General features: G+C 62.3%; 1 protein-coding gene across 1 annotated transcript; it reads right to left on the bottom strand.

Annotated features, from left to right (window-relative positions):
• Nucleotides 1–2,849: 2,849 nt before the first annotated feature.
• On the bottom strand, nucleotides 2,850–11,430 carry LOC308057898 (uncharacterized protein). Its single transcript, XM_080411916.1, has 6 exons — nucleotides 10,909–11,430; nucleotides 9,606–9,759; nucleotides 5,474–6,802; nucleotides 5,306–5,395; nucleotides 3,760–4,053; nucleotides 2,850–3,509 (listed from the first exon to the last, which is right to left on the bottom strand). The coding sequence occupies exons 2-6, from the start codon at nucleotides 9,742–9,744 to the stop codon at nucleotides 3,202–3,204; spliced, it is 2,160 nt and encodes a 719-aa protein (XP_080268042.1). The 5' UTR covers nucleotides 9,745–9,759; nucleotides 10,909–11,430; the 3' UTR covers nucleotides 2,850–3,201.
• Between the last annotated feature and the right edge of the window lie 1,543 nt (nucleotides 11,431–12,973).

Raw genomic sequence — 12,973 nt, 5'->3', positions numbered from 1 at the left:
GACAGTGTCGGCCACCGGCGTCCGCACGTCTGTCCAGCCATGCCCACATCCCTCCGTCCATCCTCCATCCATCCCTCCAGCCAACTAACCAACCACGAGTCCAACCTCCATCCATCCAACCATCCCTATGGCATTCCACCCATCCATCCATCCATCCATCCACCCATCCATCCATCCATCCATCCACCCATCCATCCATCCATCCACCCATACATCCATCCATCCATCCACCCACCCATCCATCCATCCATCCATCCATCTATCCATGCATCCATCCATCCACCCATCCATCCATCCACCTGTCCGTCCATCCATCCATCCATCCATCCCACCACACATCCATCCCTCCATCCAACCAATCATCTCAATTCAACATCCGTTCATCCAAACATCTGAACATCGTTCCATCCATCCCCCCACCCATCCATCCACATTTCCCCCCACTCAACAAATCAACCAAGGGGTTCAGTATCCATTCATCCTTACATTTTTCCATCCATCCATCCATCCATCCAGTCAAGCATCCAACCACCAAGACAGTCAACCCATCAAAACGACACAAACCCATCCAACCATCCATCGCCCCATTGAGCCAATGAACCAACAAGTCCAACATCCATTCATCCAACCATAACTATGTCATTCCTCCCACTCATCCATCCATCCTTCATCCTTTCATCCATCCACCCATCCATCCATCCATCCCTCCCCCCATCTTTCCGTCCATCCTTCCATCCCATCCATCCATCCCTCCCTCCCTCCACCCATCCACCCATCCTTCCATCAACATTTCTCTCAACTCAACCGATGAACGAGGAAGTTCATCATCCATCCATCTATCCAACCATCCCGGTCATTCCATCATCGCTCTCTCCATCCATGCCCCCAAAGAGACACAAATCCATCCAACCACCCATCGCCCCATTGAGCCAGTGAACCAACAAGTCCAACATCCATTCATGCAGCCATGACTATGTCTTTCCACCCATCCATCCATCCATCCATCCATCCATCCATCCATCCATCCATCCATCCATTCCCCCATCCATCCATCCAGTCAACCACCCATCCATCCCACCATCCTTCCAGTAGACCACCCAGCCACAAAGACATTCAATGAACCGAAGAAACACCAACTCCTCCAGGAACTCATCCATCCACGCACCCATCCAAGCCATCAACCAAGAATTCCAACATCCATCCATCCATTCAACCAAACGTCATTCCCGCCGTCCCTCCTGATCCATCCATCCATCCTTCTCATCACTCAACCAACCAAACAACAAGCCGAACATCCATTCTTCCAGTCAACCCTATGGCATTCCATCCACCCATCCATCCATCCATCCATCCATTCCCCCATCCATCCATCCATCCATCGAGTCAACGACACAGACACCCAAGAGACTCGACCCCATCTAAACAACATTCATTCATCCCTTTATCCATCCATCCATCCATCCATCCGTCCAATCAACTAGGAAGTTCTCAATCCATTCATCCAACCATGCCTATGTCAACCCATCCATCCAACCATCCAACCATCCATCCTCCCACCACTCACCCAGTCAACCCCATTCCCACCCAGGCAGTCAATCAACCAAAGAGACACAAACCCATCTGAGCACCCATCCATCCGTCCACCCACCCACCCACCCACCCATGACCAATCCCATCCCTTTGTCCATCCCACTCCCGCGCACCCACCCATGGATCCAGCCCCAAACCACCACCCAACGGCTCTTCCCGTGTCCCACCAGGCCCAACACACCCAACAGGGGTCCTACCGAGCCCCTGCCCACAGCAAACCCGTGGTCAGCAGCGTCCCTCACGCCCCCTCACCTGTGACGGCGTCGGTGGAGACGGGGCCCAGGCGCTTCCGCCCCCTCAGCCCGTACAGGTTGAACTTGTAGCGGCGCGACGGTGCCAGCCCCGGCACGGTCACCGTGCGGGAAGCGCCGTCCACGGGCAGCACCTGGGGCTGGCCCTGGGCGTCCCTGTACTGCACCGTGAAGGAATCAAAGGTGCCCTCGGGGACGCTCCACTCCAGCTGGACGGACTCGGGGGTGACGTGGGAGGCCGTCAGCTCGCCCAGGGCGGGCGCGGATGGCGGTTCCTCCTCCGCATGGGCTGCAGCTGCCGCACGGAGGGGACAGTGTTGGCCACCGGCGTCCGCACGTCTGTCCAGCCGTGCCCACATCCACCCGTCCATCCTCCATCCATCCCTCCAGCCAACTAACCAACCACGAGTCCAACCTCCATCCATCCAACCATCCCTATGGCATTGCATCCACCCACCCATCCACCCATCCATCCATCCATCCAGTCAACCACCCATCCATCCCACCATCCTTCCAGTAGACCACCCAGCCACAAAGACATTCAATGAACCGAAGAAACACCAACTCCTCCAGGAACTCATCCATCCACGCACCCATCCAAGCCATCAACCAAGAATTCCAACATCCATCCATCCATTCAACCAAACGTCATTCCCGCCGTCCCTCCTGATCCATCCATCCTTCTCATCACTCAACCAACCAAACAACAAGCCGAACATCCATTCTTCCAGTCAACCCTATGGCATTCCATCCATCCACCCATCCCTCCATCCATCCATCCATCCACCCATCCATCCATCCACCCACCCATCCCTCCATCCATCCACCCACCCATCCACCCATCCATCCATCCACCCACCCATCCATCCATCCATCCATCCATCAACCCACCCATCCATCCATCCATCGAGTCAACGACACAGACACCCAAGAGACTCGACCCCATCTAAACAACATTCATTCATCCCTTTATCCATCCATCCATCCATCCATCCGTCCAATCAACTAGGAAGTTCTCAATCCATTCATCCAACCATGCCTATGTCAACCCATCCATCCAACCATCCAACCATCCATCCTCCCACCACTCACCCAGTCAACCCCATTCCCACCCAGACAGTCAATCAACCAAAGAGACACAAACCCATCTGAGCACCCATCGAACCATCCACCCACCCACCCACCCACCCACCCATGACCAATCCCATCCCTTTGTCCATCCCACTCCCGCGCACCCACCCATGGATCCAGCCCCAAACCACCACCCAACGGCTCTTCCCGTGTCCCACCAGGCCCAGCACACCCAACAGGGGTCCTACCGAGCCCCTGCCCACAGCAAACCCATGGTCAGCAGCGTCCCTCACGCCCCCTCACCTGTGACGGCGTCGGTGGAGACGGGGCCCAGGCGCTTCCGCCCCCTCAGCCCGTACAGGTTGAACTTGTAGCGGCGCGACGGTGCCAGCCCCGGCACGGTCACCGTGCGGGAAGCGCCGTCCACGGGCAGCACCTGGGGCTGGCCCTGGGCGTCCCTGTACTGCACCGTGAAGGAGTCAAAGGTGCCCTCGGGGACGCTCCACTCCAGCTGGACGGACTCGGGGGTGACGTGGGAGGCCGTCAGCTCGCCCAGGGCGGGCGCGGATGGCGGTTCCTCCTTGGGCGGGGCTGGGGCTGCAACAGGGACAACCCAACGTGGGACACACTGGGCACAGAGCACCGTCCATCTACCATCTATTCCTTCCACCAAGTGTCTACTTAACCCAACCATTTGTTCATGCTACATCCGTCCATCCTTCCCAACTCCCACCCTCCCATCCCTCCTTTTTCCCCGTTCCGTCCCTCAGAAGACGTTCTCATTTCCACGAGGTCCAAGGGCCACGCGCAGAACCTGTGTCTACAGAGAAGGTGGATGGGGACTCACCTGTGACGGCGTCGGTGGAGATGAGACCAATCCGTTTCCGACCCCACACCCCGTAGAGGTTGAACTTGTAGCGGCGCGACGGCGCCAGCCCCGGCACGGTCACCGTGCGGGACCCACCATCGACTGCAAGTGCCTGAGGTTGACCTTGGGCGTCCCTGTACTGCACCGTGAAGGAGTCAAAGGTGCCCTCCAGGACGCTCCACTCCAGCTGGATGGAGCCAGGAGTGACGTGGGAGACCCTGAGCTCGCCCAGGATGGGCCGGGATGGTGGTTCCTCTGATGATGGGGCTGGCACTGCAGTGGAGACGGCACAAGGGAGAATATGAAGGTCTGCCCACCCTCGCGTCCTTCTGCTAAATCATCTCTCCATCTGTACCAAACCATCCTCCCATTGATCCACCTGGTGTTGGATCCACGCATCCACCATCCATTCTTCCACCCATCAGTCCATGTGTGTGTCCACTCAGTTGTCCACTCAAGGTTTCAGGCCTCCATCCATTCAATGACTTGGTTTTCCACTCCATTTTTCTTACATCAGTCTTGGAATCCAACCATCCATCCACCCACCCACCCACGCAACCACCACCCAACTATCCAGCCTTCCACCCAGCCACCAAACCCATCCAAGCACCATCCAACCATCCCTCCTTCCACCCATCCAACCATCCATCTACTCATCCAACCACCACTCAACCACCATCCATCCATCCCTCCGCCCACCCATCCCACCACCATCCAACCATCCATCCCTCCACCCACCCATCCCACCAATCCCACCATCCATCCACTCATCCAACCATCCATCCTTCCATCCATCCCTCCTTCCACCCATCCCACCATCCATCCTTCCGCCCACCCATCGCACTCATCCAACCACCATCCAAACATCCATCCATCCCACCCATCCCACCACCATCCAATCATCCATCCTTCTGCCCAGCCATCCCACCCATCCCACCATCCATCCACTCATCCAATCACCATCCAACCATCCAATCATACATCCATCCCTCCTTCCACCCATCCCACCCATCCAACCATCCATCCTTCTGCCCACCCATCCCACCCATCCAACCATCCATCTCCTCATCCAACCACCACTCAAACACCATCCATCCATGCCTTCACCCACCCATCCCACCACCATCCAATCATCTGACCATCCATCCTTCCACCCATCCACCCATCCAACTGCTAATCCAACCACCATCCAACCATCCTTCCACCCATCCAACCATCCATCCACCCATCCAACCATCCAACCACTAATCCAACCACCATCCAACCATCCTTCCACCCATCCAACCATCCATCCACCCATCCAACCATCCAACCACTAATCCAACCACCATCCAACCATCCATCCTTCCGCCCACCTATCCCACCCACCCAACCATTCATCCAATCATCCACCATCCATCCACTCCTCCATCCCTCCACCCATCCACCCCCCACGCCCACCCAACCCCCCCCCACCGTGTCTGCCCACAGCACCTCAGCCTGAACACCCGCGTCCTTCCCACTGCCACGGACCACCCGGTGGTACCTGTTTTGGCTACGGCACCTTGGGGCTCGGCCAACTCCATCTCATACGCCTGCTCCCACCCCGACGGGGGCTCCTCGGTGCCACCTACCCCTGCACCTGAAAGAGGAGTGGCCAGTTATGGGATGTCCCCAACGCGACGTTGTCCCCTTCTCCACCTCCATCACCCACCTGCCGTCACCAGGAACGTGTAGGACTTGGAGACGTGCTCCTGCACCACGCCGTGCACCTCCACCCGGTACATGGCCCCCGGCACCAGCCCCGGCACCCGGACCACCGCTGTGTCCCCTGGCACCTGTAGCTCCCCCTCGGTCCCCTCCGGCTCTTCCAGGAGCCGGTAACGGATCACCACCGTTTCGGCGTGGCCCCGAAGCCCGTTCAGGTCCACCAGCGCTTCGCCGGTGGCCCCCGGCATCAAGTGGGGTTTGGGATGGGGGATCTGGCGGAGGAGCTGGTGACGCAACGAGGCCGGGCTGCGGCGTAGAAGGTAAGAGAGGATGGCACGGGCCACCGCCGGCACCGTTTGGTTGCCCCGGAGGGGGTAGTTTGTAGCCCGGAGGTGGCTCTCCAGGCGCTGCAGCAAGGAGCCGTTGTAGGAGGAGAGCTTGGCCCCCAGGTCATGCAGGGATGGGCCACCCGGGAGCACTGGGGACAGCGGGGACTCTGGGGACACCGGGGACCATGGAGGTGGAGGTGACGCGGGGGACCGTGGAGATGCAGGCGATCTTGGGGACGCTGGGGATGCTGGCGCCTCTGGGGATCCTGGGGACACTGGTGACCCTGGGGATCTTGGGGACTCTGGGGATCTTGGGGACACTGGTGACCCTGGGGATTCTGGGGATCCTGGGGACACCGGTGACCCTGGGGATCTTGGTGACACTGGTGACCCTGGGGATTCTGGGGATCTTGGGGACACCGGTGACCCTGGGGATCTTGGTGACACTGGTGACCCTGGGGATTCTGGGGATCCTGGGGACACCGGTGACCCTGGGGATCTTGGTGACACTGGTGACCCTGAGGATTCTGGGGATCCTGGGGACACCGGTGACCCTGGGGATCTTGGTGACACTGGTGACCCTGGGGATTCTGGGGATGCTGGTGCCTCTGGGGATCTCGGGGACACTGGTGACCCTGGGGATCTTGGGGACTCTGGGGATCTTGGGGACACTGGTGACCTTGGGGACTCTGTTGACACTGATGACTTCAGGGACGCTGGGGACCCTCGCGATACTGGGGACGCTGGAAACCTCGGAGAAGCTGGGGATGCTGGTGACCCCAAAGACCCTGGTGACCCCAAGGATGCATCCGGTGACACTGGTGATGCCGGTGATCCCAGGGACCCTGGTGACCCTGGCAGTGCTGGTGGCACTGGGGACCTTGAGGCTGCCGGAGACCATCGGACTGATGGTGACGCTGGGGCCACTGGCGATGCCGGGGACCCCAGGGAACCCTGAGGGGACCCTGGGGACCCCCCGTGGGTGGGCAGAGTCTGGGCAAGCACTGCGAGAGCAAAGGGGACCAAGGTCACCCAGAGGCCGGGGACACAAGGATGGATGGACAGGGGAAGGGACGGGGACAAACGGATGCGTGGAGGTAGACTGGGGACACCTGGACTGATGGGGACAGACTGGGACAAATGGACTGATGGGGACAGACTGGGGACATCTGGAGCCAGGCGACAGAGGGACGAACGGGGAAGCACCAGGAGATGTGGGGACAGACGGACCCACGGGGGCAGACGAGCCCATGGGGACACGTGGAGCCCATGGGGACACAGGGACCCACGGGGACACACGGAGCCCATGGGGACAGACAGACCCATGGGGACACACGGAGCCCATGGGGACACACGGAGCCCATGGGGACACATGGAGCCCATGGGGACAGACGGACCCACGGGGACACGGGGACCCATGGGGACAGACAGACCCATGGGGACAGACGGACCCACGGGGACACGGGGACCCATGGGGACAGACAGACCCATGGGGACATGGGGACCCACAGGACATGTGGAGCCCATGGGGACACACAAGCCCATGGGGACAGAGGAGCCCATGGGGACAGAAGGGGACAGACGCAGATAGACAGGCCCAAGGGGACACAGGGACCCATGGGGACACGTGGAGCCCATGGGGACAGACAGACCCATGGGGACAGACAAGCCCATGGGGACACAGGGACCCATGGGGACACACGGAGCCCATGGGGACACAGGGAGCCCATGGGGACACAGGGACCCATGGGGACAGAGGAGCCCATGGGGACACAGGGACCCACGGGGACACACGGAGCCCATGGGGACAGACAGACCCATGGGGACACAGGGACCCATGGGGACAGACAGACCCATGGGGACAGACGAGCCCATGGGGACACAGGGACCCATGGGGACATATGGAGCCCATGGGGACAGACAGACCCATGGGGACACAGGGACCCATGGGGACAGACAGACCCATGGGGACACAGGGACCCACGGGGACACACGGAGCCCATGGGGACAGACAGACCCATGGGGACAGACAGACCCATGGGGACACAGGGACCCATGGGGACAGACAGACCCATGGGGACACACGGAGCCCATGGGGACACACGGAGCCCATGGGGACACACGGAGCCCACGGGGACACACGGAGCCCATGGGGACAGACGAGCCCATGGTGACACAGGGACCCACGGGGACACACGGAGCCCATGGGGACAGACAGACCCATGGGGACAGACGAGCCCATGGTGACACAGGGACCATGGGGACACAGGGACCCATGGGGACAGACGAGCCCATGGTGACACAGGGAGCCCATGGGGACACAGGGAGCCCACGGGGACACAGGGACCCACGGGGACACACGGAGCCCACGGGGACAGATGAGCCCAAGGGGACACGTGGGGACAGACGCAGGTAAATGGGCCCAAGGGGACAGAGGGACCCCTGGGGACACACAAGCCCGTGGGGACACGGACCCATGGGGACAGACCGGTGACACACGGATCCACCAGGACAGACAGACGCGTGTGGGCCCGAGAGCCGCGGGGACACAGGGACATGTGGGGACGGGCAGAGGGGACACCCACGCCGGTCCCTGTCCCCTCCCCTGTGGCTGTGACGTCCCATCCCTGTCCCCATCCCCCTGCCACCCCCATGGTGACAACCTTCCTCTCCCTGTCCCCACGTCCCTGCTGTCCTCACCCCCCGCTTGCACCGTCCCTGTCCCCATCCTTGTCCCCATCACTGTCCCCATGCCATGACATCCCTGTCCCTGTCCCCAGCTGTCCCCATCCCTGTCCCCAGCTGTCCCCATGCCACTCTCATCGCTGTCCCCACATTCATGCCCTCCCCATCCCTGTCCCCATCACTGTCCCCATGCCTGTGCCATCCCTGTTCCTGTCCCCATACCTGTCCCCATCCCGTCCCCATCCCTGTCCCCAGCTGTCCCCATATTCATGCCCACGCCATCACTGTCCCCATGCTGTCCCCACGCCCATGACATCCCCGTCCCCATCCCTGTCCCCATCCCCGTCCCTGTCCCTGTCCCCATCCCTGTCCCCATCCCCGTCCCTGTCCCTGTCCCCATCCCTGTCCCCATGCCCATGACATCGCTGTCCCTGTCCCCATGCTGTCCCCATGCCCATGACACTTCTGTCCCCATCCCTGTCCCCATGCCATTCCTGTCCCTGTCCCCATGCTGTCCCCATGCCCATGACACTTCTGTCCCCATCCCTGTCCCCATCTCTGTCCCCGTCCCTGTCCCCATGCCCATGACACTTCTGTCCCCATCCCTGTCCCCATCTCTGTCCCCGTCCCTGTTCCCATGCTGTCCCCATGCCCATGACATCGCTGTCCCTGTCCCCATCCCTGTCCCCATGCTGTCCCCATGCCCATGACACTTCTGTCCCCATCCCTGTCCCCGTCCCTGTCCCCATCCCTGTCCCCATGCCCATGACACTTCTGTCCCCATCCCTGTCCCCATCCCTGTCCCCATCCCTGTCCCCGTCCCTGTCCCCATGCTGTCCCCATGCCCATGACACTTCTGTCCCCATCCCTGTCCCCATCCCTGTCCCCATCCCTGTCCCCATCCCCATCCCTGTCCCCATGCTGTCCCCATGCCCATGACACTTCTGTCCCCATCCCTGTCCCCATCCCTGTCCCCATCCCCATCCCTGTCCCCATGCTGTCCCCATGCCCATGCCATCCCTGTCCCTGTCCCCATGCTCCTGCCCGTCGCCATCCCCGCGGCGTCCCCACCCCCGCACCCATCCTCCCCCCGCGCGGTGGTGACAGGCGGGTGACACGTACGGGTGCGGATGCGCAGGGTGCCGGGCGCCCCGAGGTGCCGCTCCCGCCGCGCCTGGACGAAGAGCTCGAAGGCGTGGCCGGGCGCCAGCCCTGTCACCTCGAAGGTGACAGCAGAACCAGGCAGCTCATGGGTGGTCATCGCCGCCGGCTCGTCCTGGGGACAAGGGACATGCCAAGGACACCTTGGGGACACCACGGTGGGACCTGGCCCCGAGTCAGGCAACAGGCAGGTGGCCACAGGGGTCTGGGGACACCTTGGGGACACCTTGGGGACATCTTGGGGACACCATGGTGGGACATGGCCCTGAGTCAGGCAACAGGCAGGTGGCCACAGGGGTCTGGGGACACCTTGGGGACATCTTGGGGACACCTTGGGGACACCATGGTGGGACATGGCCCTGAGTCAGGCAACAGGCAGGTGGCACAAGGGTCTAGGGACACCTTGGGGACATCTTGGGGACACCACGGTGGGACCTGGCCCCGAGTCAGGCAACAGGCAGGTGGCCACAGGGGTCTGGGGACACCTTGGGGACACCTTGGGGACACCTTGGGGACACCTTGGGGACACCACGGTGGGACCTGGCCCTGAGTCAGGCAACAGGCAGGTGGCCACAGGGGTCTGGGGACACCTTGGGGACATCTTGGGGACACCATGGTGGGACCTGGCCCCGAGTCAGGCAACAGGCAGGTGGCCACAGGGGTCTAGGGACACCTTGGGGACGTCTTGGGGACACCATGGTGTGACCTGGCCCCGAGTCAGGCAACAGGCAGGTGGTCACAGGGGTCTAGGGACACCTTGGGGACGTCTTGAGGACATCTTGGGGACACCATGGTGGGACTTGGCCCTGAGTCAGGCAACAGGCAGGTGGCCACAGGGGTCTGGGGACACCTTGGGGACATCTGGAGGACACCATGGTGGGACCTGGCCCCGAGTCAGGCAACAGGCAGGTGGTCACAGGGGTCTAGGGACACCTTGGGGACGTCTTGAGGACATCTTGGGGACACCATGGTGGGACATGGCCCTGAGTCAGGCAACAGGCAGGTGGCCACAGGGGTCTGGGGACACCTTGGGGACACCTTGGGGACACCATGGTGGGACCTGGCCCCGAGTCAGGCAACAGGCAGGTGGCCACAGAGGGCCTGGGGACACCTTGGGGACACCCTGAAGGTGGCCCCCAGCAGGGCAGCAGCAGGTGGCCATGGATGCCACCTCCTGGGGATGAAGGTCACCTTGGGGCCAGCACACAGGGGCCGCTGTGACGCTGGGGACCTGTCCCCACCCCTGTCCCTGTCCCCAGCTCACCAGGGGGACGAGGGCCACCTGGTAGCCATCCACCGGCACAGGTGGCCGCGGCCAGGTGACACGGAAGGACGTCTGGTTGCGGGTGGCCAAGCGTGGCTTCACCGAGGGGATGTCTGTGGGGACACGGTCCCATCAGTGGGGGACACCCTGGGGACACTGTGGGAGGGGGACACCCAGGGCACCCTGGTGACATCGTGGGATGGGGCATTCCCATGGGGTGGGGAGAAACTGGGGACACCATGGGATGGGGACACGTTGGGGACACCATGGGATGGGGACACCTTGGGATGGGGACACCTTGGGATGGGGACACCTTGGGGACACCTTGGGGACATCATGGGACAGGGACACCTTGGGGACACCATGGGGAGCACCATGGGATGGGGACACCTTGGGGACACCTTGGGATGGGGACACCTTGGGGACACCATGGGATGGGGACACCTTGGGGACACCATGGGGAGCACCATGGGATGGGGACACCTTGGAGACACCTTGGGATGGGGACACCTTGGGGACACCTTGGGGACATCATGGGACAGGGACACCTTGGGGACACCATGGGGAGCACCATGGGATGGGGACACCTTGGAGACACCATGGGACAGGGACACCTTGGGGACACAATGGGATGGGGACACCTTGGGGACACCTTGGGGACACCCAAGGAACAAAGCCACCCAAGTCAGGGGGACACCAGGATATGGGGCACCCACAGGAGAGGGACACAGGGGGAGCACCGGGGTCCCCTGGGGACACTTGGGGACACAGCGAGGGTGGCATCAGAGCCCACTACGGGCAGGGAGGGAGGTGTGGGGGCTCTGGGAGCACTGGGATGGGGACACTGGGGAGAACTGGGGGGCACTGGGGGAGCACTGGAGACCCTTGGGGACACTTGGGGACATACCGAGGTGGCATCAGAGCCCACTACGGGCAGGGAGAGAAGGGGGGGCACTGGGATGGGGACACTAGGGGGGCACTGGAGACCCTTGGGGACATTTGGGGACCCTTGGGGACACTTGGGGACACACCGAGGTGGCATCAGAGCCCACTACGGCCAGGTAGGGAATGGGGGGCACTGGGATGGGGACACTGGGGGGAACTGGGGGGCACTGGGGAGGCACTGGGGGAGCACTGGAGACCCTTGGAGACCCTTGGGGACCCTTGGGGACACTTGGGGACACTTGGGGACACACCGAGGTGGCATCAGAGCCCACTACGGGCAGGGAGGGAGGGGGAGCACTGGGATGGGGACACTGGGGGGAACTGGGGGGCACTGGGGGAGCACTGGAGACCCTTGGGGACACACCGAGGTGGCATCAGAGCCCACTACGGCCAGGGAGGGAAGGGGGGGCACTGGGATGGGGACACTGGGGGGAACTGGGGGGCACTGGGGGGGCACTGGGGGAGCACTGGAGACCCTTGGGGACATTTGGGGACCCTTGGGGACACTTGGGGACACACCGAGGTGGCATCAGAGCCCACTACGGCCAGGGAGGGAGGTGTGGGGGCACTGGGAGCACTGGGATGGGGACACTGGGGGGAACTGGGGGGCACTGGGGAGGCACTGGGGGAGCACTGGAGACCCTTGAAGACCCTTGGGGACCCTTGGGGACCCTTGGGGACCCTTGGGGACATACCGAGGTGGCATCAGAGCCCACTACGGACAGGTAGGGAATGGGGGGCATTGGGATGGGGACACTGGGGGGAACTGGGGAAGCACTGGGGGGGCACTGGGGGAGCACTGGAGACCCTTGGGGACCCTTGGGGACCCTTGGGGACATACCGAGGTGGCATCAGAGCCCACTACGGGCAGGGAGGGAGGTGTGGGGGGCACTGGGATGGGGACACTGGGGGGAACTGGGGGGCACTGGGGGGGCACTGGGGGGGCACTGGAGACCCTTGGGGACCCTTGGGGACGCTTGGGGACCCTTGGGGACACACCGAGGTGGCATCAGAGCCCACTACGGCCAGGGAGGGGAGGGGGGGCACTGGGATGGGGACACTGGGGGGAACTGGGGGGCACTGGGGACCCTTGGGGACATACCGAGGTGGCATCAGAGCC

Source organism: Falco punctatus (genome assembly GCF_963210335.1).
Source record: "Falco punctatus genome assembly, contig: scaffold_258, whole genome shotgun sequence".
NCBI lineage: Eukaryota > Metazoa > Chordata > Aves > Falconiformes > Falconidae > Falco > Falco punctatus.
This window is presented reverse-complemented; position numbering and strand designations above follow the sequence as displayed.

Coding starts and splice junctions, on each gene's coding strand:
- LOC308057898 (XM_080411916.1), bottom strand. CDS start 9,744: ATGACCACCCATGAGCTGCCTGGTTCTGCTGTCACCTTCGAGGTGACA. Junction 5,396..5,473: donor CACGTTCCTGGTGACGGCAG/GTGGGTGATGGA, acceptor TTTCAGGTGCAG/GGGTAGGTGGCACCGAGGAG. Junction 4,054..5,305: donor AGGTGCCGTAGCCAAAACAG/GTACCACCGGGT, acceptor TCTCCACTGCAG/TGCCAGCCCCATCATCAGAG.